The sequence below is a fragment of the Hyperoodon ampullatus genome, assembly GCF_949752795.1.
Source record: "Hyperoodon ampullatus genome assembly, chromosome: 14".
NCBI lineage: Eukaryota > Metazoa > Chordata > Mammalia > Artiodactyla > Ziphiidae > Hyperoodon > Hyperoodon ampullatus.
In genome coordinates, this window is record NC_136927.1 from 67,284,248 (window position 1) to 67,312,120 (window position 27,873).

The 27,873-nt window shown below is 42.0% G+C and overlaps 1 protein-coding gene across 1 annotated transcript in view; it reads left to right on the forward strand.

Moving 5' to 3' along the window:
• RPRD1B (regulation of nuclear pre-mRNA domain containing 1B) overlaps nt 1-27,873 on the forward strand; it is a gene marked incomplete at its 5' end in the record, with an annotated part of 54,070 nt that overhangs the window by 9,876 nt on the left and 16,321 nt on the right. The window contains 4 exons of the mRNA XM_079719861.1: nt 3,478-3,611; nt 12,829-12,941; nt 14,501-14,627; nt 21,284-21,459. Of these exons, the coding sequence (XP_079575987.1) occupies nt 3,478-3,611; nt 12,829-12,941; nt 14,501-14,627; nt 21,284-21,459 (550 nt within the window). The remainder of the gene's footprint in view (nt 1-3,477; nt 3,612-12,828; nt 12,942-14,500; nt 14,628-21,283; nt 21,460-27,873) is intronic.

Sequence of the window (27,873 nt, forward strand, 5' to 3'; positions counted from 1 at the left end):
ACTAAGTTGTGTTCTGCAAAATAAGTTACATATGTACTTATTTATCATCTTTCAGTTTATTCATTGATAAGTGGCAAAGATTTTTTGTGTTTTTTCACTTAATGATTTCTCAAGTTAGAATGGAGTTAGTACAACTTGAAAAGATAGCTCCTTGTGTCATAAAATGACTTTTTTGCTTTGGTTGTATCCAATTTCAGGTGCTAAAGTGACTTCCACTTCATTGGAGCTACTTAGGGCAAAACCACATCAGTAAAAAGATTTCTTGACTGTTGTGTCTATATCTTTAGACCTTAGCCGGCAAAAATTTGATTGACTGTAGTGCTCAAAGAATTAACCTGTCATGGTTAATTATGTTCACTAATTAAAGTAGAGCTCCCTTTTGGCTGTAGCCTTTAGTGGTGAAAGCCTTTTGAAAATCTTGTGGTTACAACAGGTTTGAGCATCAGTATCTACTATACAGTAGTGTACTGTGCAGCTGTACTCACTATCAGTCTTTTTTTTTTTTTTTTTTTTTTTGCGGTACGAGGGCGTCTCACTGTTGTGGCCTCTCCCGTTTTGGAGCACAGGCTCCGGACGCGCAGGCTCAGCGGCCATGGCTTATGGGCCCAGCCGCTCCGCGGCATGTGGGATCTTCCCGGACCGGGGCACGAACCCGTGTCCCCTGCATCGGCAGGCGGACTCTCAACCACTGCGCCACCAGGGAAGCCCACTATCAGTCTTAAGCCCCAAATAGCCCCAGGAATGGAGGATGGTGGTTGGATGGGTGTTGTGCCCCTCCCAACCCTTTTAACTAAATCCTTGATAAGAATTTGTTCTCATGATTGGTTTCTCTTTTAAGAGAATTTGCAGAGAACAGATTTTATGTTAAAAGTACCAACCAGTTAAGTTCTGATTAGTTGTGATTTTGTTACCGTAGTTATAGTGACTTTATTTTTCTAAAGCCTGCATTTGATCACATTAGGGACTTCCCATTGCCTTCAGGATAAAGGCCACATGTTTAGTATGGCATTTAGGGTCCTCTATAATCGAATTCCACTGTATCCCTCCAGATTCTTCTGCTGTTTCCACCCCCCCCGCCCAATATAGTACTTCAGCCCCCGGAATTACTCAGAACCTTTTGCTCTTCACCTTGTTCTGTTTTGGGGATTCCATTCAAGTGAGAGGAGAAAGCATGAGCATAGGCACACGTACCAGTGGCAGCAAGTGCTGAGTAGAAAATACTTACCGTTGAGTGTTGCTAGAACATGAAGCCTCAGGTAGGGTGTGGAGAGGTGAGGGGCTGCTGGGTCAAGAACCTAGAGGTCAGGACTTAGGCCTTGTTCTTTGTATTCCAAGCACAGTATTTCAGAAACCTTAATGCGCAGATGAATGCTTAATTGATGTCTGACATGAATGACCTTGATGTGGTAAAATGGTCGTTGAAAGTTAACTAATTGTATGGCCTACTGAAACCTTTCTAACATTTTTCAAAAAAACCATTGCAATTAAATATTTATTGTGCTTGTTCTAGGGCATATAGCAGTGGGGGAAAAAGACAAATCCCTGCCCTTGTGGAAATAGAGTATAAACAACAGGGAAACTGAATATATAGCACATCAGAAGATAAATTGTGTGGAGAAAAATTAAGTAGGAGTAGGAAGTGTACTTTTAAGTAGGGAGATTAGGAGAGGATTCACTGAAAAGGTGCTGTGTGAATATACGCACCTGAAGGAGGAGAGCAAAGGAGCCTTGCCTGGCCTGAGCCTTGGTTCCAAGCTAAGTGCAAAGGTCCTACACTTTATGGCAGGAGGGCCAGGGAGCTGTTGAGGAGGGAGGGGAGAGTGAGGATAGGTGAGGTCAGAGAAATAATGGGCTGGGCTGAGAAGGGCTTTGTAGGCTTCATTAGGACTTGCACTTTTATTCTGAGGGAGACCAGGAAGAACCATTGGAAGTTTTGAGCAAAGGAGCAACATGATCTACCTTAACACAACAGTTAGGGTTGGACTTTTAAAACTTGAGAATAGATGGTTGGAGGACAGGGTGGAAGCAGGGAGACTAGTAATGAGGCTGTTGCAGTAATCAGACAAGAGATGATAGTGGCTTGGATCAGGCTGAGAGCAGAGAAAGAGGTGAGAAGTAATTTGTTTCTAGGTGTATTTTGAAGATGGAGTAGAGATGTTTTTATTACAAATATCAAGGTCATATCTTTAAGTTTTATAAATATCAGTGGAAATTTCCCCCTCACCCTGACCTCTGACTTTAAAAAAAAAAGCTTTACCAATAGAATAATTAATTTGTATGTATCCTGATTTAGTTAGTACTTTAACCCCCAATTTAGTGAAATTTGCCGCTAATAATTCATAAGTAATACAATCTGACCAGATTAGGCTGAAAACTCAGCTCATCTTGAGTGTTAACGTAAGTTTTAGAAAAGTGCTGTTAGGGCTGGGGGTGGGTGAAATTCCCATCTGAGTTGAATTTTGTATGGTTTCTTCTTGAGGTTCCTATTAAAGATACTGACTTAGATACTAAAATGTCAGGGTAACCCTTCTTGTTTATAGTTCCTCAGTGTAAGGTCATTGACATCTAGACAGCCTCAGAACAGAACAATTCATAGTAACACAGTACATGGTGAGGGAATTTGTTTTCCTTTCAGAAAGTCTGCCCCCATGCTTCCACTTGCCATCTGACACTTTATGGTAAACAACTGCTTCACCCTGAGTGTGAGTTATGGTCATCTCATTGAAAAATAAGAGAGTGATATGTTTTAAGAGAGTAATATATCAGGAAAAAAACTAGCTTCTTTCATTCAGATATAAATTACAAAGGACTGTATTATGCTCGGTGTGTTCTAAGATGATTTGCTAGACACCTTTGTGTGAATCTGGAATACAGACCTAGCCTGGAATTAAAATAATTATGAAGTAGTGAGTTTAAAGTTGAGATCAGTCTTGACATATATGTATGTACGATTGTATTTATACATATTAGAGGTGTTGGTGTGTTAGCATTGATGAGTTATTATGAATTTCTTCCCCACTTTAAACATTTGGTTTTAATCATTTTTTTCCTGTCCTTAAAAATTTTGGCCTGCTTTAATTTCCAGCAGTATATCTGGCACTAGATTTCAGTTAATGCCTTGTAAAAAGCAAGCTGTCACAATTGATATGATTGATTTTTGATAATTCTCTGTCAGTAAAAATCAGCCTTTGGCTTTTTGCCCTATTTGCCCCATCTTTCAAAGAGGATAAAAGACACAGATTAATTCTGTAACATAATCCCTCTCTCTTCTCTACACACCACAGGAAGAATGTAGTTTCTGGTCAAGTTTTGAATATCCGTTAAGTACAGTATGTACCTTACTCTTCCTTCTGTTTTTAAATATGTAAATTATTTAGTCAGTTGTTGGTTTTTTTTTTTTTTTTTTAAAGTAAATCTGTCCTAATTAAAAGCAAAAAATCTTAAGCTTATATATATCTTTTCGTCTTTTCTGGGCAGAGAGGCAGATGAAGGCTGTAAAAAACCTTTAGAAAGATTGCTGAACATCTGGCAAGAAAGAAGTGTGTATGGCGGCGAGTTCATACAGCAGCTGAAGCTGTCTATGGAGGACTCCAAGAGCCCTCCCCCCAAAGGTAGAAACATCACCACATGTTTACAGCTCTTGGTCTTTGCCTACTTTCGAATCACATATGAAAAGCTGCAGTGGGGGTTGCTGTGAACCACCAGCGATTATATGATTCTTCAGAGAGAGATGATCATAAACGATGGTGAGAATTTATGTAGTGCTTGCAGTGTGTAAGCCTGGTTCTAGTATTCATGCTATTCATCATCTCATATCCTACCTTTTGATCTGTATTCTCCTTGGCACGCTTATGCCTTTCAGAGACTTTCCTTGCACAAGGGAAAGGAACAACAAAATTGTTCAGAGTTACGGCGAACTAGGAAGTACCCTGGGCTAAGATTTTGTCCGAGCCTCGCCGCTAACTGTTATAGGATCTTGGATAAGTCCTTCAGCCCTTTTGGAACTTGTTTTCATTACATATTGACGTGGTTTGGGGACATACTTTTGATGGTTGTCAGCTGCTGTCTAAAATTGGTTTTGGTCCTTATTGAACCCAGAATATTCTGAGATAGTGTGTTCCTGTTTGTGTGTGAATTTTACCAAGTCCTTCTTAAAAGCTATGTTATTTTTTCTTTTAAAGAGGAGTAAAATCAGACGTTATTTGGTTCTTTGGCTTCCAGTTAGTTGTGGCTTAATTCTAAACGTGACATGTTTCTAAGCTACAGATCTGATCTGACTGTACACATGCTCATTGCCTGGAAGGTCAAGTCCAAATACTAACATAGTATTGAGGACCCTTTATAATGTGAACTACTCTACTGTTCCAGATTCTTCTCCCATCTTCTCACATATACCATATTCTTTGGCCATACCTAGCGATTTTCCCTCTGGATGCTCTGTTGGCACCCCTTCCTTTGCATCTGCTGTTACCTCTGCCTACAATGTCCTTCTGCCCCTTTTGTGTGGTGAACTTATTCCTTAAGAATGCTACTCACGTTCTGACATCTTTGCTAGCTTGTCTGGGCCCATGTAACCAATTCCCTCCATCTTCCTCTGGGACTTTGTACATGTCTCTGCAATAGAACTTAACCACAATTAGTATATGTGATAATATCATTCATTCAGCAACTCTTTTTATTGTGTACCTTTCACGATCTCTTCCAGGTCTGAGCTTATATGCGTTTTAAGGTGGAGTAACTTTCCTGTGAAACTAGAGGTTAGAGGCTTTCTAAGGATGACATACGTGCTTTCAGTCTGCAGGTCATTGTTGTTTTACTTGGAATTGATAGAAAACAATTTTGGGATTGGATTGGATTCTGGCAGTGTTTGTGTTGTGTCCTTTGGAAGTATTCTACACAGTGTTGGGGAATTATCCAACATTCTTTTCTCTCCTCTGACTTGAAGTCCATTGGTAAACAGTGCTGATTTTTTTAAAAACACCTTTGGGCAAGTAGGAGAGCTCTGAGAGATGATGTTTGAAGCTAAGTGTTGAGTTTCAATTAAACAAGCATTTGCCAAACATATGCTTTGAGTAAACAGCTATGCTAGACAGTATAGGAAAGAGCAAGAGAGGAATGAGAAATAGTTTTGCACTCAGGGAGCAGTCAGACAAATGGGAATTTGTGGCAGTGCTAGATTTGAAAATAGCTCCATTGGGTTTCTGTTTTTTTTTTTTTTTTTTTTTTTTTTGAGTGTCCAGACATTAACAGCAATAGAGGCAGTATTCCTCTAATGTAGAGGATAATGCTGATCTAAAGATAATTTCTCTTTCTCTAGTTTGTAAAGATGAAAACACATATCAAAAGGTTCCAATGTGTTTGTCTCAACTAACTCACTCTGTCTTCTCACTGTCTTCTTTGGACCTGAGTTATCAGAATATTTTACACAATCCTTTCAAAATATTGATGAGTTTTCCAGAAGCTTATTTCCAAATTTAAATAGTCCTTTTATATTTCAACCTTAATTCAAGGCTAATTCTTTGTCTTCAGACAACTTTACAGAGTTTACTTTTGGAATAAAAATTTTCCTGTGGAGCTGACATTTCTAATGTTGGAGAATGTGTGAGCTTAGGAATTTTGTTTTAGAACTGGAGTTTTCTTGAGTTTGTGTACCTGTAATTTAAAATTTGTGGGGGTTTTTTCTTTCTTTTTTCAATCCCAGGTATAAGACCCAGTGATTCTAAAGTTGTCTCTGTATTCTTGGGAATACTCATGCTGTTGCTTGACTGAGTGGAACTTATTATTTACTTCAGTCCCATATAAATCACACGGTATCCTATAGTTGTAGGCTTTAGAAAGGAAAGGTAGATACAAAGGAAATAGCATTTATTGAGCACCTATTCAGCACCAGCCCCTCTGCTGGCTGCTTTTCATGTTAATTTATTTTAGATCCTTACAACTACTCTATGTACTAGGTATTATTTTCCTATTTCAGATGAAGATATTAAGCCTCACAAGGGTACAGTAATTTTGTCCAAGTAGATATAATTGATAAGTAGAGAATTCAAACCCAGATCTATATAACTTAAAAGCCTGTGTTCTTCACACCATAATTTTTCCTTGAAAGCACATGGATTCAGTAGACTTGAATGAGGGTATGAACTCATGAGTAGGTCACACAAGTTTCCTGGACCTTAGTATAGTTAGTTTAGCTATTCAGAGCAAGGGTTTGAAATCAGACTTCCAGAGTATGAATCCCAGCTCTGTCACTTCCAAGCTGTGTGCCCTTGGGCATGGCACTTGACCTCTCTGAGCCTCAGGTTCTCACTGTACAGTATGGCTATTATTATGGCTAGTAATAACACCTCATAGGGTTGAGTGAGGATTACTTGAGGTAATGAAGGTAAGATGTTATTAATGTGATCATATGACTTCTATTTGGTACCCCCTCCCAGTTCTAATATCTAATATTCTGAGTTTCTAAATACAAACCAATAGCAAAAGTAGGAGGAGTCATGTTAGTATGTTCAGTCCCCCAGATTTTGTGCAAGGCTGGAGAGCATGATGGTTAAGAGCACAAGCTGTAGGCCCAGCTTCCCAGGTTCAGGTCTGGACCTGGCCATTCAGTTCAGTGAGATGATACAGGTAGAGTGCTTTCAGAACTGTGCCTCAAGTGTCAGCCCTTTGTTGCACATCTTTTTCTCTCTACAAGTAAAGGTAAATGTGCTTTTTAAAAAAAACTCCCTTATTTTGCAGGGAGGGGACAAAGAATGAGGGAGCTGTTGGAAACAGTATTTCCTGATTCTTTTTTCATTATAAAAGTAATATAGAAATGGAAATAAAAACAAAAGTAAACAAATGGGACCTAATGAAACTTAAAAGCTTTTGCACAGCAAAGGAAAACATAAACAAGACGAAAAGACAACCCTCAGAATGGGAGAAAATATTTACAAATGAAGCAACGGATAAAGGATTAATCTCCAAAATTTACAAGCAGCTCATGCAGCTCAATATCAAAAAAACAAACAACAAACAACCCAATCCAAAAATGGGCAGAAGACCTAAACAGACATTTCTTCAAAGATATACAGATTGCCAACAAACACATGAAAAGATGCTCAACATCACTAATCATTAGAGAAATGCAGATCAAAACTACAATGCGGGGCTTCCCTGGTGGCGCAGTGTTTGGGAGTCCGCCTGCCGATGCAGGGGACAAGGGTTCGTGCCCCGGTCTGGGAGGATCCCACATGCCGCAGAGTGGCTGGGCCCGTGAGCCATGGCTGCTGAGCCTGTGCGTCCGGAGCCTGCGCTCCGCAACGGGAGAGGCCACAACAGTGAGAGGCCCGCAAACTGCTAAAAAAAAAAAAAAAAAAAAAAAAAAAAAAACTACAATGCGGTATCACCTCACACCAGTCAGAATGGCCATCATCAGAAAATCTACAAACAATAAATGCTGGAGAGGGTGTGGAGAAAAGGGAACCCTCTTGCACTGTTGGTGGGAATGTAAATTGATACAGCCACTATGGAGAACAGTATGGAGATTCCTTAAAAAACTAAAAATAGAACTACCATACGATCCAGCAATCCCACTACTGTGCATATACCCTGAGAAAACCATAATTCAAAAAGAGTCATGTACCACAATGTTCCTTGCAGCTCTGTTGACAATAGCCAGGACATGGAAGCACCTAAGTGTCCACCAACAGATGAATGGATAAAGAAGATGTGGCACATATATAAAACGGAATATTACTCAGCCATAAAAAGAAACGAAACTGAGTTGTTTTTGTTTTTTAAAGATTCTCTTGTTTTTCTTAATTTATTTTTGACTGTGTTGTGTCTTCGTTTCTGTGCGAAGGCGTTCTCTAGTTGCGGCAAGCGGGGGCCACTCTTCATCTCGGTGTGCGGGCCTCTCACTGTCTTGGCCTCTCTTGTTGTGGAGCACAGGCTCCAGACGCACAGGCTCAGTAATTGTGGCTCACGGGCCTAGTTGCTCTGCGGCATGTGGGGTCTTCCCAGACCAGGGCTCGAACCCGTGTCCCCTGCATTGGCAGGCGGACTCTCAACCACTGCGCCACCAGGGAGGCCCAAAACTGAGTTATTTGTAGTGAGGTGGATGGACCTAGAGACTTATACAGAGTGAAATAAGTCGGAAGGAGAAAAACAAATACCATACGCTAACACATATATATGGAATCTTAAATAAAAAATGGTTCTGAAGAACCTAGGGGCAAGACAGGAATAAAGACACAGACATAGAGAATGGACTTGAGGACACAGGGAAGGGGGAGGGTAAGCTGGGACGAAGTGAGAGAGTGGCATGGACATATATACACTACCAAATGTAAAATAGCTAGCTAGTGGGAAACAGCCGCATAGCACAGGGAGATCAGCTCAGTGTTTTGTGTCCACCTAGAGGGGTGGGATAGGGAGGGTGGGAGGGAGACGCAAGAGGGAAGAGATATGGGGATATATGTATATGTATAACTGATTCACTTTGTTATAAAGCAGAAACTAACACCATGTAAAGCAATTATACTCCAATAAAGATGTTATAAAAAAAGTAATATAAAATCTGTTGGGGGGGTTTCTTTTTTTCTTTTTTCAGTCCTAGAAATTTCAAGTGGATTATTTAGAAGATCCAGCTGTACTGGTAGATGACTGCATTTTGTAATGTGATTTGGGATCCTTCAGGCTAACTTTTTGCCTTAAAATTAGTTTCACAGTCTGCCATAGTGTCTGAAATTCTATCACAGGTCTCTAAGAGGCATACCATAAACCCTTAGGTAACCAGATTCCTTGAAGGTTAGCTAGTACAGGCCCCGTGAAGACACAGGGATGTGTTGAAAGACAGAACAGAAGGTGTGCAACAAGGACAGAAGGATTTCGGCCCCTGTGGTGTTTGCCCTGCCTATAAACAGAGTGGTTGAGGAAGTGAAAAAAGGAGTGAGTGTAACACCTGTGGTCAGAGCCGAATTGATAGCGGAAGGTGCCCGATCTGAAGTTCAGACACAGGAACAGGACTGGCAGATTTCCCGGGTCATTTTAATGGTTGTCCAACTCGATTGAGAATTCTGGGCCTTCTTGCTGCTAATTCTGTACACATGAGCAGGGGAGAGTCTGGTTTGTGTAAAGGGAAGCAGGGATAGTTATTTCTGGCACAGCACTAGGGCTTTGCAGTTGCTATGCTTCCTCTGCCTTCAAGAAGTTTCAGACTCAGGTGTGTTGACACTTTCCTGGGTATTATAACGATGTAAAGGAATAAGACACTTGCTGTTTCGATCGGAGAGGTAAGGCCTGTGCCTGCCAGTTGCCACGCAAAGTGGCAAGGGCCCAGCGCTTTCAAAGAGAGGCCCCGATGCTGTGGGGGCTGGAGGGAGAGGATGACAGTCGGAAGGGAGTGCTCAAGGTGGTTCTGCCATTACCATCACCAAGGAGACTTTGAACTTAGGTGGCCTTTTCAGGGTTTTGAGTAGAGGCATGATGGGGTGAGAGCCCAGCTCTAGGAAGATGGTGTAGTCTAAGTTGCAAGAGTGACTAGAAGAGGCAGAGAGCCCAGCTGGGACAGCGGTCTGGACAAGGCATGTGTAAGGACAGGTGGCTTATAAGAGGCTTTGGGAAGGAGCAGAAAGAGGATGTAAGGAAGAATTCCTCACAATTGTGGAATCTGCTAGAAGTTGGGACTTTGGGAAAGATTCCACTGTCCTCCAAGGCATTGTACCTGGAAGATGGGGCCAGTGGTAGTGTTCATAATGGTAATAGGTAGCTCAGGAAAGGAGGAGCCCTGTGGGGGAAATGAGGAATAATTTATTTCCAGTAGGTCCTCTAGTGCAGGTACAAGAGAGCTGGAAAGTAGGATGATAACGGTTACCTCCTGTTACACCCTCTTCCATCAGGATGGCGGAGGACAGAAATGGCCCTCAAATTGTCATCGGTTTGATTTCGGTTTTGCATTGCTAGAAGTGAGTGGCAGCCGGAAGTGGTAAAAAGAACTCCAGATTAGGAGACAGAAGACTTTTGCTGTAGGACCCAGATTTAGACTAATAAGGTCTCTGGCTTTGGACACACCACAGCCGGTGGGCCTTGACGTTCTCATGAAAAATGAGGTGGGGAGCAGTGGGGAAAGCAAATACATAGGTCTGCCTAAGGCCTTCCAGTGCCAAAATTCAGTGATTCTGAGTGTCCTGAGATGTTCAGTGATGTGTGGTTTTTATATATAATAATTTCTGTATGAGAGTTGGAAAACTGAAGGATTCAAGTTTTATATTTTTTTTCCTACCTTCTTTAGTGTTTAACAGTTATTTATTGAGCATTCTTCTAGGTGTTTGGAAGTGAACAGAACAATACTGTAAATTTTTTTTTTTGCTCTTATGCTTACATTCTCTAGTGGCTACTCATCAAACATGGCCACTTTGATGCTGTAATGGCTAAATGTTTACACAGGTCATACCGCACACTACACATTAATTAGGCAGGCACTGTGTGCAGAGTACTGTTAGATATTTCATATGCAGATTATATCCTCATAGATTTTCTGTTTGAAAAATAACAGCCGTCCTTGCTTTGCATAGGAGAGCAGGACTGTAAAAATGACCATTCAAGCTGAAACCGTACAGAGTGATCTTAATAATCAATGGGAAAAATTACAATTATTCTGTGACTTAAAATTTTTTATCAAAGAATTAAAAACTCACTGTTGATTACAATTGTATAGGAAAACAAAAAAAAATAGTAAAATTAAGACTTAGTTAGCATGCTGTAACATAAATTAGAAACATTGTGAGTTAAAGTGTTTATTTCTCTGTAACAAACTTCACGAGCGGTTTGAACAAAGCTTGTTGCATCTTTTCCATCTTTGTCATACTCCTTCCTAAATTTGGATCAGCTTCCAACATTTTATCCTTTGTGCTTTCAGTGTTGTGAAGTATCTCAGAGTTCCTTTAAAGTGAAGTTTTTTGTCAGCATCACTTCCTCTGGGACATTGTCATCCTTTTCATCACAGCCACATTCTTCATTTATGTTGATGAGTTGGCCTTCACTAAATTCCTCTGGCTGCGAATCCATCTTCTCTAGAAGAGCATGGCAGTGCCGGCATCCCCACAGCCAGCTGTTTCTTCTACAGCTCCATTTGTTTTCCATGCGAACTTCATTTCCAGCGTTAACTTTCGTTTTAGTTTCTTTGCTGCTCTTTCATCTTTGTCAGTCAGCTCCCTGTTTTGATTATTTATTTTTATAAAATGTCACGTGGATTTTGTCACTGGGAGACTAACAGCACAACTAAAGACTTTGTTGTCTGTGTGTGAACTGAATAACGGAGGTGCAGTAACCAATTACTGACCTTGGGAGAAGTGATGCAGTCACTAATCATGATGCATTTCTATTATTTATGTAGTGATTTGTGGACTAAAGTTAGCAGCGAGGGTTTGTTGTTTATGCAATTACACAGAGTAAATATGCCATGGTAACTGAAATTTGAACTCTGTTGTTGGGGGAATAGTGTCATTTAACCAAACTGTGATAATAAATCTGTGCATAATAGAATAGTGCAAAGACAAGACTGCCGGTAATGCAAATGATGCTGTTTCTCTTTAGTAGAACAAACAAAAACATTAAGAAAAAATAAAATCCACGATATTGACTTGGCTTTCACATCAAACATAGCCTGGTCAGTTAATATGTAAGGTAGAGAACAGGAACTACATCCTGGGTTCCAGAAGAAAGTGTTGAATCAAGCAGGAAGTGTACATGATTCTGTTTATATCTCACAGAGTTCTGAGGCAGGTGCATGGTGACCCTCATTTGACAGATGAGATGGAAATTGTGTGATGCTAAGTAAGTTGAATTCAGTGGAAAGAGCACAGATTTTGAAATCATACCATTACATGAGTTATTTAGCCTCTCTGGGTCTTCATTTTCTCACCTCTAAAGTGGAGATACCATTGTACATCTTAGAATTGTTGGAAGGATCAAATGTAAAGAAGCTGTTGCAGTGCCTGGCACATGTTAGGCATCCAATAGTTTCTTTACTTTCCAAACCTGAATTTCTCATTTAGATTTATGTCCCTCAGTTGTTTGGCATTTATTTTGTATTGTCCAATTTAATGCAAAAGGAATGATTTTGGAATTAACACATCTGTCCTAACAATTTAAAAGCACGTGGTACGGATAATAAAAAAATGTAACCTGTTAGCCTCAGAAGTGGTTAATTTTAAAATGGTGACTTATGTAATTTCTCTCAGTAATATGTCATAATGCTCAGTAATGGTTATTGTAAATTTTAAGGTAAAACTAGGTTTGTTTTGTTCTTAAAGGGATAGTTTAAAGGACGTTTGTTTTTAGAGCTTTTGACACAATTTTATTGATGGGTCTCTCTCTACTACTTATTTTCTGAAGTGACCCTGGAAAGCATAAAGTATCTCATTTTGTACACGGTATATTCCCTACAAACCCTTGCACACAACAGCTTGCTTCATTACACATTACATTTTCTGATGAGGTTTCTTACCTTTTTACTTCTCCTGTTAACTTTTTTTTTTTTTTTAAGATAACGACGTTTTTAATGAAATGTGTTAGTTTGGTAAATTTCACTTTTAGATGCTTTTTTTCGGTAGTATTTTTCCAGTGAGTCAATCTGAGTTGACGGACTGAGGCCATTTTGACTCTTCTCAGTAACGTAGGGAATGACCACCAATTGAAAATAAGTGGCTTAAAGGTTAATGTTAAGCCATCTCTGGAAGTGTACACCCCTTCTACCCTTTCTTACTTGCGACCCATTGAGCATAGCATTTGACTCTTACCTGTACAGGCTGTGGTGATGCAAATTTGTCACTTTTTTCTTTCCTCTAGCAACAGAGGAGAAGAAATCTCTAAAGCGAACTTTTCAGCAAATACAAGAGGAGGAGGATGACGACTACCCTGGAAGCTACTCTCCCCAAGATCCTTCTGCAGGACCCCTCTTGGTATGTCTTGACCCCCAGAGAGTAGGGCAGAGTGGCTTGAAGTGACCTCTAGTTGAAGATTCTGGCCACAGGGTGGCGCCAGTGACCAATAGTATGGAATTACCAGAGGGCAGTTCTTGGCACTGGGTGCAAGATCCACCTAATGAAGCTTGCCGGACAGCAGGCTTGATTTTGTCTTCGCATGCCCTGAGTCTGGGATGGATTTGTAAGAGTACTTGGATTTGGGTTTTTTCACTCCTAGAAGTTGAAACTATTCTTTAAAAAAATAGACTTTTTGTAAAGGGGTAGATAATGTTACAAAGGCATTCAAAAGTCCTCTACCATAGCTTGTCTCCAATAGCATGGTTGTTTCTTATAAGTAAACAACATATTAGTTTCTAAGGACAGTGTGTGTAGCAGTAGCAAATTTACTACACTATAACCTATTTAAATATTAAAACAGGGAGCTAGCATTTATTGAGTTTTTAGCTGTGTATCTGCATTGTTTGACCCTTTGTGTAAGTTAGTTCATGAACTCTGTGTGGCTGGTTTTAGCTGTTTGTTTATGTAGTTATTCGTTTACAGTCAAAGAAAGTGAGGCTCAAGGAGACAGATTAAGTAACTTGCCCAGTGTTTTAATTGAATCTGGGTCTGACTGACTTCAGAGCCCATGCTCTTTTCACTGAGTGGCACTGCCTCTCATTTTGCCTAAAACAGCTTTATTTTATTACACATGGGTGTGTTTAAGGCTTGTGTAAATAGGAAGCATGTCTGATTTGTGTTATGTTAAAATGTTGAATTAGTCCGGGGGTCAGATGAAAGCAGTGTTAGGCCATATATCTTTGCATTTAAAAACTTTCAAGAGAACAGCCTGAATTACCAACTTTCAGGATAACCTGACTACCGTCTACATGGTAGCCTTAGGGTTATTATGGACTAGCTAACCTGTCAGCGTTGTGTGTTTCCTGACAATTAAAAAAAACCCTTTCTGGTATACACAGAAGATGCATTCTTGGTTTGCTCTTCTTGGTTTTCTTCCCTCTTTGTTTGTAACTAATGAGCTTGACACATTTAATTTTGGGAGTGACTGCCAAAGTCAAAAATGTCGTCTTTGTGATATTCATTTTGTAGAGCAAATTCAAGAAAGAATTGAAGTAGGTAGTGTCATTTCATTTAGTCAGTCAACACACAAATTGCTAAGCATTTGACATGTATACTTTTATTCTAAACTGGAGGCCATTCTGTACTAGCGATCATGCATCCTTTGAAACCAAACAGTATGAACCAGACTCCATTTTCTTAAGTTGCCAAAAATGTTCTTTAAAAAAAATTCTTTTTCATAGTTATGTAGAATTTCATTTGTGTTCTACCATGGACTTAGAAAAATTATGTACATTCTCTTAGAATTTGTATCATTGACTTCAGTATACACTCTGGGATAAGAACAATGATTTTTTAAATGTCAGGGATGATCATATTTAGAATTTGCCTCCACCTCGTTTAACTCCAGCTAAGTTTCTTTAAACCCCATATCCCCATATGTCTTAATGGATAGTGTTATTTGTGTTTTCATTGTACAGACTGAGGAACTAATCAAAGCTTTGCAGGACCTGGAAAATGCTGCATCAGGGGATGCTACTGTCCGACAGAAAATTGCTTCTTTACCCCAGGAAGTGCAAGATGTTTCTCTTTTGGAAAAAATAACAGGTGAGAAGGTAGTTTGGGTGAAAGATGAGGGGAGGGAGACATATCTCCAACGCATCAAACCCCAGGACATGCTTATGTCTGCAGATACATACCTTCCACATGGTGTTGGGTTCTCTGTCATCTTGGGATTTGCAAACGTAACTCACATGCTGCACAAAGAAGCTGCTGGAATAGTCCGAGCTTGAATAGTGACTCTAGGAATTATTGCAGAAATGCTAGCATGCCACAGCCTGTGGTACTCAGTACAAGTAAGGTCTTTTGAAACCACAGTGCAAATTATGTGTGCGGGGGGAAGACGGGGGGAAGGCATTAAACTCATGACCCTTTCCAAAAAAAAAAAAAAAAAATTGTGATTCAGTGCTGTGACTTCTACATTGTACACTGACATACCCCATAGGTGATAGCGCCTTCAGTGCCAAGAACTCCAGGTTTGTATTGTTAGTCATGTCATTTTGCCCTCTTGATGATCACCCCCAATTAAACAGGGAGGGGCAGTTGGCATCCTTCCCGCTTTATGCGTGGGCAGTTGAGAGGAAGGAGTGAAGTGTGAACTCATTGTAGAGTATGCTCTGCACCAGGTGCTTCTGCCAGCCTAGGCTGCAGAGCCTGCGTTCTTTCTGTTACAAAAGCTCGGACCTTTTGTTCCACTCTCGTCCGAGGGCCACCATTTTCTCCTTCCAGTCCCTTACCTTGGCTGCTTCACTCACTTCCTCCATATCCATTTAAAGGAAATCAAGGTTACTCATGAAATACTTCCTTCACTCAGCAGACATTTGAGGCGCCCCATGTGGCATCTGCTCTAGGGGCCGCACCCATATCCCATCACAGGTTAAGTGCCCCAAAGGAAAGGAAAGCAGAGGTGTGGGGGTGGAGGCACTGTTCGAAAAGTGCCCAGGGAGGTCTTCCTGATGAGATGGGCTTTGATCAGAGGCCCCCCGATGAAGAAGCAAGCTGTGAGGAGACCTAAGGGAAGGCAGTGCCCCCCAGGTGGAGGGAGCGGTACCCGGGAAGACCTTCAGGCAGGAGTGTGCTTAGTGGGAGAACACAACACGGAGGCCTCTCTGGCTCGCTCTCTCTGCTGCCACCATCCCTCACCCCAACAATTAAACCCACTGGATTTAACAGCCTGTTGATCCCACAGTCTGTCGATCCTTCCACCTTTTCCCAGCCTTTACTCCCCTTATGGCCTTGTTTTCTTCATTACTCAGCTTGGAGTCGTTACACTTAGAGTCTTTATAATCACTCTGTCACACACACTCTCAATCCCTTTTGCTCCTTTTTCCCTTCACTCTAGTCTCGTGGCAAAAACCCAACTTTTCTCCTGGTTAAATCCAACTTTGTTGTTGTTATAAGGACCACCTCATTTATTCTTACTGTCAGAATCGCAATCTGCAAAATTGGAAGCAAATTAATATAAAACTAGCAGTGTATATAATTTCATTTGTTTTCACTGACTTAAAGGATTTATATGGCTTTTTAAAATTATTTATTTATTTTGATTTTTAATTATGGTGAGATACACCTAACAAAATTTCACCGTCTTAACCATTCTTTTTTTTTTTTTTTTTTTTTTTTTTGTGGTACACAGGCCTCTCACTGTTGTGGCCTCTCCCCTTGCGGAGCACAGGCTCCGGACGTGCAGGCTCAGCGGCCATGGCTCACGGGCCCAGCCGCTCCGCGGCATGTGGGATCTTCCCGGACCGGGGCACAAACCCGCGTCCCCTGCATCGGCAGGCGGACTCTCAACCACTGCACCACCAGGGAAGCCCTTAACTTAACATTCTTAAGTGTGCCACTCAGAAGTGTTAAGTACATTCATGTTGTGCAACCAATTTCAAGAACTCTCTTCATCTTGCAGAACTGAAGCTCTATACCATTAAATAACAACTCATCTCCCCCACTCCCAGCTCCTGGCGGTCACCATTCACAACTGAATGTGGCTGGGCAAAACAAATAAACACTGGCTGACTTCTCTTCCTATTTCTGTGGATGAGCATGCTGTTTTCTAAAGCAGCCCCTCTGCCTGTTAGACCTGTTCCTTCTCACCTACTCAAGAACACTGCTCCAACAATTCTCCCCTTTTCTCCTGCATCTCCATTTTCCCCCCCCTTTACTGGATCATTCTCCATAGCATAAAAACATGTATTTTTTTCCCATTTGGGAAAAATTTTTTTCTTGACCCATATCTTCCTCCAGCTACCATCTCATTTCTCTGTTCTTTATAGCAAAACATTCTAATATAGATCGCCAGTGCTCATCTGTCTCCATCCATGCCCCGCCCCCCGCCCGCCTGCCCCGTTCTCTTTTGGTTCCACTTCACTGACTCTGCTCTTATGAGTGTTGCTGATGGCTTCCATATTGCTAAAATTCAGTGGTGAATTTTTTGCCCAATCTTAACTTGATCTCAGTAACATTTGGCCCAGTTTCTTCTTCCTGAAAATACTTTCTCACTTGGCGTGGTAGACAGAATGATGATCTGCCAAAATGTCCATGTCCTAATCCTCAGAACCTGTGAATATATTATCTTATATAGGAAAAGGGACTTTGTGGATGTGATTGAGTTAAGGATCTTGAGGTGGGGAGATTATCCTGGCTTAGTCAAGTGGGCCCAGTCCTTATAAGAGGGAGGTAGGAGGGCAAGAGTCAGAGGAGTTGTGCCTGTGGAAGCAGAAGTTGGAGAGCTGCATTTCGAAGATGGAGGAAGGGGCCATGATAATGAATATTAAGACAATCCATTTATGTTGTTTTAAGCCACCAGGTTTGTGGTGATATGTTAGAGCAGCAGGAGGAAGCTGGGACCGCATATTCTCCTAGCATTCCTCCTCTCTCTGTGTCTTTTCAGTCTCCTTTGCTGGTTTCTTCCCTTCTCCTTCACCTCTTAATTTTGAGTAATTAGCCCTCTTTCCTAGTTAGTTTCACTGACAGTTCCTCTCATTCTGTGTAATGACTTTAAATAACAATTTTTATGCTAACGATCCCCTAATTTATATCTCTAGTGTTGACCTCTCCCTTGAACTTGAGACCCATATATCCAACCTTCTGCTCAGTGTTACTATTTGGATAGCTCGAAAGACATTTCAGATTTGACCTGTCCAAAACCAAACTTCTCATCTTCCCTCCAAAATTTCTCTCGTGGTCTTTTCCATCTCAGTAGATGACCCCCTCATAATTCCTGTTGATTGGGGCTACAACTTGTATCTGACACCTTGTTACCACCTCCGCTGCTGCCATGTGGTGCGAGTCACCACCTTCATTTGAATTATCACAGTAGCCCCCTATCTGCTCTTCCTGCTGCCTGCTTGTTCCCCAGTCATCTTTCTGTCGTCAACATAGTAACCAGAGTGATCTGCTAAAATGGAAGTTGGATCGTGTCCCCCCTCTGCTCAGAACACTCTAGTCATATGGGTTCCTTGCTAGGCACTTTCCCCTCCAAAGGCCTTTGTACTTGGCTGTTTCCTCTGCCTGGAATGATCTTCCCCAGAAAGTCACGTGGCTTGTTCTCTCACTACCTCCAGCCCTTGGTTTCTGAATCACCTCAGTGAAGCCTACCCTGGCTACCTTTTTTTTTTTTTTTTTTCCTTTGGCTGCATTGGGTTTTTGTTGCTGTGCACAGGCTTTCTCTAGTTGCAGCGAGTGGGAGCTACTCTTCGTTGTGGTGTGTGGGCTTCCGTTGCGGTGGCTTCTCTTGTTGCGGAGCTCAGGCTCTGGGCACGCGGGCTTCAGTAGTTGCAGCATGCGGGCTCAGTAGTTGTGGCACGCGGGCCCTAGAGCGTGCGGGCTTCGGTAGTGGCAGTGGGTGGGCTCAGTAGTTGCGGTGCACGGGCTTCGGTAGTTGTGGCGTGCAGGCTCAGTAGTTGTGGCTCGCAGGCTCTAGAGCTCAGGCTCAGTAGTTGCCATGCCCGGGCTTAGTTGCTCCGTGGCATGTGGGATCGTCCCGGACCAGGGATCGAACCCGTGTCCCCTGCATTGGCAGGCGGATTCTTAACCACTGCGCCACCCGGGAAGTTCCTGGCTACCTTATTTAAAATTGCCTTCCTCCCTCTGAATGCCCCATTTTTCCTCCTTTGCCTTATTTTTCTGTAGAGTTCTTATCTTCAGCTGGTAAATAACTAAAATATAGTGTATTATTTATTTGTCTTCCTACCTGAGATTGTAAACTTGCGGGCAGAGAGTTTTTGTCCTTTGTGTTACCTGTTGGCTCAGAGCCTAGAACAGTGTTAGACACACAATAGGAGCCCACATATTCGTCAGGCTAATTGGAAGATTTGGAGTATAAAATTTGGTTGGAGTGAGTTTAGTGACAGCAGTAGGGGAGGAGGTGGGTACCAGGAGGATAGACAGCTCTCTTGAGAAGTTCTGCTTTAAGAGGATCAGGGATGTGGAGCAATAGCTAGAGAGTGACACACAGTCGTAAGACAGAGCAGTGTGTGTGTGTGCTGGTGGGGTGCTTCCGGAGGGAGAGAAGTTGATGAGGCATGGGGAAACGCAGGGGACAGACCCAGAAACTTGAGTCTTGGAGTAAGCAGGAGGGGCTGGGATGCCCATGCGCAAGTGAAGGACTGGCCAAAAGAGGCACACAGCCCTCGTCTGTGTGGCTGGGAGGGCAGACAGAGCATGTGAGGACAGCCGCAGGTTAAGTTCTTCGAAGTGAGCATCTCGCCGCTACGTTTTGGCTGCATATTCTTCTCTAGCTCATAAAACTATTACAGGTTCTTTTTCTGGTTTGTAATTATTTGTGTGAATGAATTATTTCCTTTGTACACTTCTTGGAGTGTAAAAGAATTGGTTTTGTTTATTTATTTATTTTAATCTCAAAAATTAGTGTTTTCCTTGCCATTTTCTGCCACAGGCACTTACACATTTTAATGAATTAACCATTACAAAAAATAGCTAAGCAGTGACAAAGCTAAAGCAGCCTAACCGCCCCAGCAGCTTACTCCCAGACTGCACCACCAATCTAGAAGAGTGTCACTGCTTCACCCTCAGCGGCTGAGAATGTCTCTTTCCTTTGTGTTCTCTTTGGCTCAGTCCTCCTCCACCAGGAACATCCTGTTGTTTCCCTGTCCCCGAGGAGCATAGAACTACCTGATCTTTGACATCAGGCCTAATTTGGAACCCCTCAACAGTCCATCTTCCAGTATTCACGTAGAGAAGGCATCTAAAAGTCAGGCAGACTGTTTGCCAAAGAAACTGTGTTGGAATTCTTAAATCCCGGTTAACGTATGACAGTGCTGAGGTCTCTCACCTTGACGACCTGTATTCATAGGAAGCACCGGATCTGTATCACTGTGTAACTCACTTTGAGCTTGTCCCATGGAACTACTGGAGTCTCTAGTGCTTTGTTTCAAAGCACCGATCTCTCTCGATCCTTTAAGGCCTTTTTATTTTTATTTTATTTATTTTATTTTATTTATTTTTTGTGTGTGTGATACGCGGGCCTCTTACTGTTGTGGCCTCTCCTGTTGTGGAGCACAGGCTCCGGACGCGCAGGCTCAGCGGCCATGGCTCACGGGCCCAGCCGCTCCGCGGCATGTGGGATCTTCCCGGACCGGGGCATGAACCCGTGTCCCCTGCATCGGCAGGCGGACTCTCAACCACTGCGCCACCAGGGAAGCCCTAAGGCCTTTTTAAAATGAGGTATACCTACTTAAAAATTTTAATCTCACCATACCCACACGTAATTAATTACATCACTTCTTTGAAATACAAATAGTCCTTTGTCTTTTCTTATTTCCTAATGTTGAGCCTTGTTCACCCCTTCTTTCCAAGGATACCCTTTCTTATACTTTGATTCTTCCGCACAGTTTTTTCCCCAAACAATGAGTTGCAACCCATTAATTGGACCTGAAATCAGTCTGGTAGATAATGACCAACATTTTTTTTTTTTTATGGGTTAGAAGATAGAACACCCTGCACATACTAAGGAAAGTATTGTTTTATGAAACTTGTGTTTCTTTTATTTTTGTGTATTTATATAAAGTGTATTTCTTAGCGTGGGTCACATTCAAAAGCATTTGAAAGCTTCTTATCAGACCCTATATTTTGTTGAATAGAAGAAGAGGTTTAAGGCTTACATAGTTTAAGAAGTAGAATCCTATAGGTCCATTTTATAGATGTGGTTTTGAGTCCCAGCTCCTCAGCAAAGAACCTGCTACTGAACCTGTCACTTTTATTAAGTCTTAGTTTCCACACCCAAGAAATGAGTGCTTGCTTTTATATTTCAGAGGGATATGCAAAGAATATTTAATGAAATAATATGAATGAAAGCACCTTTGAAATTCTCAGAGGCAGGGAAATATTATTTCACAAATGACCTTAAATATCTCTTTCTGTTTATTTGTAGAGCTTTTGTCACTATATTTATTTATTTATTTGTTTCTATTTATTCATTTTTTGGTAGAGGCATTTAGAAATCATTTACCAGATTCCCCTCTTTGTACAATTGCCTCACTTCAGGTAATTCAGGAATGTCCCATCTTGTTGACAGGAGTGAGTACCTTTGGATTTCTCTGTCAGCCAGTCCATTGTTTGTCTACAGGTTCTGGCCTGTTCTTCGACTTGAATGTTAGGGGAGAAACTAACCTTCCCCAGAAATGTTTGCAATTATGCCTGTGTCATTGTATATTGTCTCTTTTTTTGGTCTCATTTGTACTTAGACAAAGAGGCAGCTGAACGTCTTTCAAAAACAGTAGATGAAGCATGTCTGTTACTAGCCGAATATAACGGGCGCCTGGCGGCAGAACTGGAAGACCGACGCCAGCTGGCTCGGATGTTGGTGGAGTACACCCAGAACCAGAAAGATGTTTTGTCAGAAAAGGAGAAAAAACTAGAAGTGAGTACATTGCAAGGCAGACCCAAACTTCCCAAGTTTCCCTTCCTGCAGCCCACATTAGGAGGTTTTTATTATGCCTTAAATAACACGTTTTTTTTTCCTTTTAAAAAAATTCATGAGATGAGAACATCCATCAGATTTTTTTTTAATTAATTAATTTATTTATATTTGGCTGTGTTGCATCTTCGTTGCTGCACACGGGCTTTCTCTAGTTGCGGCGAGTGGGGGCTACTCTTCATTGTAGTGCGTGAACTTCTCATTGTGGTGGCTTCTCATTGCGGAGCACAGGCTTTAGGCACGCGGGCTTCAATAGTTGTGGCTCATGGGCTCTAGAGCGCAGGCTCAGTAGTTGTGGCTCACGGGCTTAGCTGCTCCGCAGCATGTGGGATCTTCCTGGACCAGGGCTCGAACCCATGTCCCCTGCATTGGCAGGCGGATTCTTAACCACTGCGCCACCAGGGAAGTCCCTATCGTGGGATCTTCCTGGACCAGGGCTCAAACCCATGTCCCCTGCATTGGCAGGCGGATTCTTAACCACTGCGCCACCAGGGAAGTCCCTATCAGATATTGTAATTATCTGAACCTAGTTAAAAATCAAAGTCATATTTTTATATGTCCAGGAAAGAACAAATGGGAATGCAGAAAACAAACAACGAAGCCTTAAATAACAGCATTTAGGGTACTACTGTTGCTTTAGTTTGAACTCATATTAAAAAAACACAATTGTAGGGCTTCCCCGGTGGCGCAGTGGTTAAGAATCCGCCTGCCAGTGCAGGGGACACGGGTTCAAGCCCTGGTCCGGAAAGATCCCACATGCCGCAGAGCAACTAAGCCCGTGCTCCAAAACTACTGAGCCTGTGCTCTAGAGCCCGCGAGCCAGAACTACTGAAGCCCGCGCGCCTAAGAGCCGGTGCTCCACAACAAGGGAAGCCACTACAATGAGAAGCCCACGCACCGCAACGAACAGTAGCCCCCACTCGCCGCAACTAGAGAAAGCCCGCACTCAGCAACAAAGATCCAACGCAGCCAAAAAAAAAAATGAAATGTATATTGAGGTACAGGAAGAATAGGCATTCAGCAAAACCAAAGAATGTTTGTTTGGTAATATTTGGGAAATGCTTGAAATTTTCTTTCTTTTGGGTTATACTGAGATTTATTTCCAACTTGTATCCTTGCTAAGGCCAATAAGTAGTGTGCCTCTAAGCTCTGTCTGCAGTCTGTTCTAAAATTCCACATTAACATAATAATGTTTATGGAGCCCAGTTCTCATACTGTTGAGAAGGAACTAATTTCTACCCGGAGCTGACATTGTCTGAGTGCCCTTGGAGAGGGCCTTCAGAACTAGTTTCTCTAGTTTGCGTTTGTCTGGCTTCTTAATTAAATACATGGTGGCTTATCCTCAGTCCTTTGAGATAACTGAACCGGCAGTGTGGACATTTGGGAACTTTTGCTTGCTTCCAGCTGCTAGGCTTCCTTTTCAGGAGTGTCTGCCCTTCTTTTTCTCAAAGAGACGTGGAGAAGAGTTGCAGCCAGTGGTTTGGGAAGGGAAGACAGTTTTGAGTTGGAGAATCAGTCACTTACTACAAGAAACAGTGGATTGGGGAGGGAGGGGATAGTCCCCCTCCCCCAGCCCTGTACTCAAGAAACACATTCTCTGGCACAGAGGGAGGGAAAAGTGAGCTAGCCCTGTGGCTGACATGATTGTGTTTGCCTTTCAATACAGTCACCTGACTTGTGCGGGGAAACGATGGATGGGCGCTCTTTACCCATGTTGTTACCTGCAATGACTCCAGGAGCTGTGATGGGTAGTAGTGGTGGAAATTTCATATTCCTAGCCAGCTTGAAAGTGGAAGATGGGAAACGGCTATAAAAATAGTATGGCTTAGGGCTTCCCTGGTGGCGCTAGTGGTTGAGAGTCCGCCTGCCGATGCAGGGGACACGGGTTCGTGCCCCGGTCTGGGAAGATCCCACATGCCGCGGAGCGGTTGGGCCCGTGAGCCATGGCCGTTGAGCCTGCGCGTCCGGAGCCTGTGCTCCGCAATGGGAGAGGCCACAACAGTGAGAGGCCCACGTACAGCAAAAAAAAAAAAAAAAAAAAAAAAAATAGTATGGCTTAGATTTAGAAATCAACACTGACCAGAAATCCTAAAGGGAGTTTCACAGGCAGTGCCAGACGGTCATTTATCTGAAATGCTCATCTTTCACTGAGGAAGCATTTTCAGCACTGTGCCCTGGGACTAATAAGAGAGTGTAATTAATGATTCTTGTTGTAAGTCACCATGCCATCTGTTGAACTGCCCCTTGGCAACACATTAAGGGCTTTCTCTGATCTGTCAGACATTGACTATCATGAGCAGCTGCTGCTGGGTGGAACGTGGCACGCTACCCTAGAGGACAGAGTCTTTGAGAAGGAGATTGGGTTGGTAGCGTGAATTAACTCTTTGTACGTCTCCCTTCCTCATAGTTGCACTTTCCTCCCTATATTTCTTGGGGGATCATTCTGGTTTCTCTAGAACCAGTGGTTTGCTAGATGCCACAAGAGGTCATTAAGGCAGAGAGATGGATCAGAGATTTGAGTGTGTTTTGTGGCTTTCCAGCCCAAATTTCTACTCATCTGGGCATTGGAATTCCATTGCTTTAAGAATCAGAACAGCTATGTCCCACCACTGGAAAGTGCAGATTCTGAACTGCCAGTTCTTATTCCAAACCATGTCTGTCAGCCACATGAGCAGAACTATTCATCGTAAAAGTGGAGCTAAATTTGCTGCATTTAAAAAAACAAACTACTAGATATAACATAAGATGTTGAAAGATGGTTTTACTTCTTTCTTTATCCATGTTTGCTAAAAATATGAACGATTTGCTCCCTAGAATCAGATTTTTCTCTCATATCCCATAATAGACTGGTCTTAATTCCATTATATCCTTATGGTGATGATAAAACTTGCTAAGTATGTGCCACTTGAAAGATGCATTATTACTATGAATTCTTATAAATCTTCCAAAAGTCTCTTATTGATGAGGACAATAAATAAAGTTACCTACCTTTTTAACATTTATTTTTCTTAACACTGCCAATACTTGTTTTAAAACTGCCACATCATGAAGTCTGCTTTTATTTTTTAATCTTTTCATTGCTGTCGGTGTAGAATATGTAATTCTTAGAACTCTGGGAATGTAATTATTTGCTTGAGAGTCTCTTTTCTTCCCAAAGTTCTAATTTGTTAACACGTAAGTTTTTTTTCTTCAAGTTTATATCTTCCTTACGTAATAATCATACCTTTTTATTCTTTCACTTGAGAATTTTATGTTAGATTTCTCAGTGGCTTCTAAAGTTTGGGATAGGGAATATAATGATTCAGAGCCTAGGATGATTCAGACCTTGGGATGTAGAAGACAGAGTTATGGCTCACAGAGAGATTGTGTTTCTGCCCTCAAGGAAATCATATTCTTGCGTAAACAGCATGGGTGAACATAAAACCAAACCGAGGGATTGTACATAATATAGATCAAGGAGACAATTGGCAATTGTGATTGTGGTTTAAGGTTAAGTCCAAACTTCCTCGCAGGCACTAAAGCCTTTTCTTAAAAGGAAGTAGCAGTTGAAGAAGGGAAATATATTTATAAATGGAGAACAGCCAGACCTGAGCAGACAGATTTATGAAAGGAGACAAAGACAGAAGGTATGGGAGCGGGGTGCCAGAGCCCTCCTGTGGGAATTAGGCTCCATACTCTTTCAAGGGCTGCTTATTCAGGCATGAAGTCAACAAAGCCCATGCCAGGCAGGAGATAATCAGAGAGGAGCATGATGTATGCTCTCCCGTCAATGAGCTTCCACTCTAGTGTGGGAAAAACAGCGAAAAAGGAGTTAAAGTAGAATGTGAGACATGTTCTAAGTAAGGGGACTATCCTAACTCACTGTGTCTAAGTTAAAATAGACCAAGGAAAAATGAACATGTTAATTGTTTAACATTAATTTGATCCGAAGTTTATTTAAAATATAAGAGAATTAGGGCTTCCCTGGTGGCGCAGTGGTTGAGAGTCCGCCTGCCGATGCAGGGGACGCGTGTTCGTGCCGCGGTCCGGGAGGATCCCACATGCCGCGGAGCGGCTGGGCCCGTGAGCCATGGCCGCTGAGCCTGCGCGTCTGGAGCCTGTGCTCCGCAACGGGAGAGGCCACAACAGTGAGAGGCCCACGTACCACAAAAAAAAATAATAATAAAATAAAATAAAATATAAGAGAATTATAAAATGCACAGGCAGTTTTTGAACAACATACTGCCTTCAGCAGGTCTTCCAAAGTTCATTAAAATATGTGCTCTTTGGCTGCTCTTACAGTGTCAGGAACATAATTGTTCCTCAGTAAATATTTGTTCTGTGAGTGAAGTTCATCACCTGATGAAACCTTATTTCATAAAGAAGAGGATTTTCTAGGTTGCATTAAAAAATTAATTCTTGGTTGTAAAGAACATATCAGTAAAGAAAGGTGAGTATTTGATGGAAACTGTGGGTTTCCTCCTTTGTGTTGCTTTCTTTTTTTTCCTTGAAGTAGAATCATGATTCATTTTGAGATGATTTTTTTTTTTTACCTTTTCTTTTTTTTCTGCTTTTCCTTTTGGGTGTTATGGTAGACATTGGCCTTAAACTCCAGGCAGGGTTAGAAGGAGAGCTGCTTAATATTTGTCATGAACATGAGGACACACAGAAATGGGAAAGAAGGCATGTAGAAGGAAGCACAAACAGCAGCCCCGAAGTGAGGATAAGGAATATGGAGGATACGGAAGAAGGTGAATTCAAAAAGGAAAAGGCCAAAGGTACCAGAAAAGCCTCTAAACTTCAGTTCTTGGAGCAAAAGGAAGGTTTGTTTCTGGGTGACAGAGGTGACCATTACCCCAAGTGACTGCTAGAAGCTTACAAGCCATAGAGTAGGACAGACAAAGTTCCTGTCTTGTCAGTTTGGAGAAAGTATGATGTGGTATGTTCTGTCTGACTGATCAGGGCATGTGAAAAGCAGAGAGAGAGAGAGAAGGAAATCTATTTGTACAAGCATTGAAGGAAAAAAATCAAAAGGGGGAAGGTACCCAAAATTTTACCACCTTAACACATCAGTTGGTTTCTTTTACATCATGGTGTTAGACTAGCAGTGCTCTAGAACTGAAAGGAGACAGTTCTGTGATATACATGCCACTTTGTACACACACAGACTATATGCCACACAGGGAAGAGCTCTGGGGAGATGTGTTCCTATCTGCAGATGTTTTTTAATTGAGGTGAAATGTATAGAACATAAAAGTAATAACCATTTTAAAGTGTATGCATTTCAGTGGTGGTCAGTACATTCATAGTATTATGCAACCACCACCTATATCAAGTTCCAAAACATTTCACATTCCGTCATACCAAAAGAAAACCCTGTACCCATTAACGAGTCATTCCCTATGCGCCCCCTCCCCCTGTCCTCCCAGCCCCTGGCAACCGCCAGCCTGCTTTCTATCCCCATGGATTTGCCAGTGCTGGATATTTCATATAATTGTGTCTGGCTTCTTTCATTTAGCATGTTTTTTAGGTTCATCCACGTTGTAGCATGTATCAGTACTTCATTTCTTTTTATGGCTGAATTGTCCATTGTATAGATATGAAAAAATGTCTACCCATTAATTTATTGATGGACAGTTGGATTGTTTCTGCATTTTGGCCATTATGAATAATGGTGCTGTAAACAGTTGTGTACAAGTTTTTGTGGGGACATATGTTTTATTTCTCTTGGGTATATGTATAACTAGGAATCGAATTGCTGGGTCATAAGGTGAATTCTGTGTTTAACTTTTTTTTTTTTGCGGTACACGGGCCTCTCACTGTTGTGGCCTCTCCTGTTGCGGAGCACAGGCTCCGGACGCGCAGGCTCAGCGGCCATGGCTCACGGGCCCAGCCGCCCCGCGGCGTGCGGGATCTTCCCGGACCGGGGCACAAACCCGTGTCCCCTGCATTGGCAGGCGGACTCTCAACCACTGCGCCACCAGGGAAGCCCTGTGTTTAACTTTTTGAGGAACCACCAAAACTGTTTCCCATAGCAGCTGTACCATTTACATTCCCATTAGCAGTGTATGAGGGTTCCAGTTTCTCCACATCCTCGTCAGCACTTGATAACTGTCTGTCCTTTTTAAATTCTAGCCATCCTAGTGGATGTGAAGCGACATCCTGTGGTTTTGATTTGCATTTCCCTGACGACTAACGGGCATGGGCATCTTCGCATGTGCTTGTTGGCCATTTGTGTATCTTTTTTTTGAGCAGTGTTTATTCAAGTCCTGTGCCCATTTTTGAATTGGGATGTTTGTTTGTTCTTGAATTGTAAGAGTTCTTTGTATGTTCTGGATATTAAACTCTTACCAGATAAACGCTTTGCAGATATTTTCT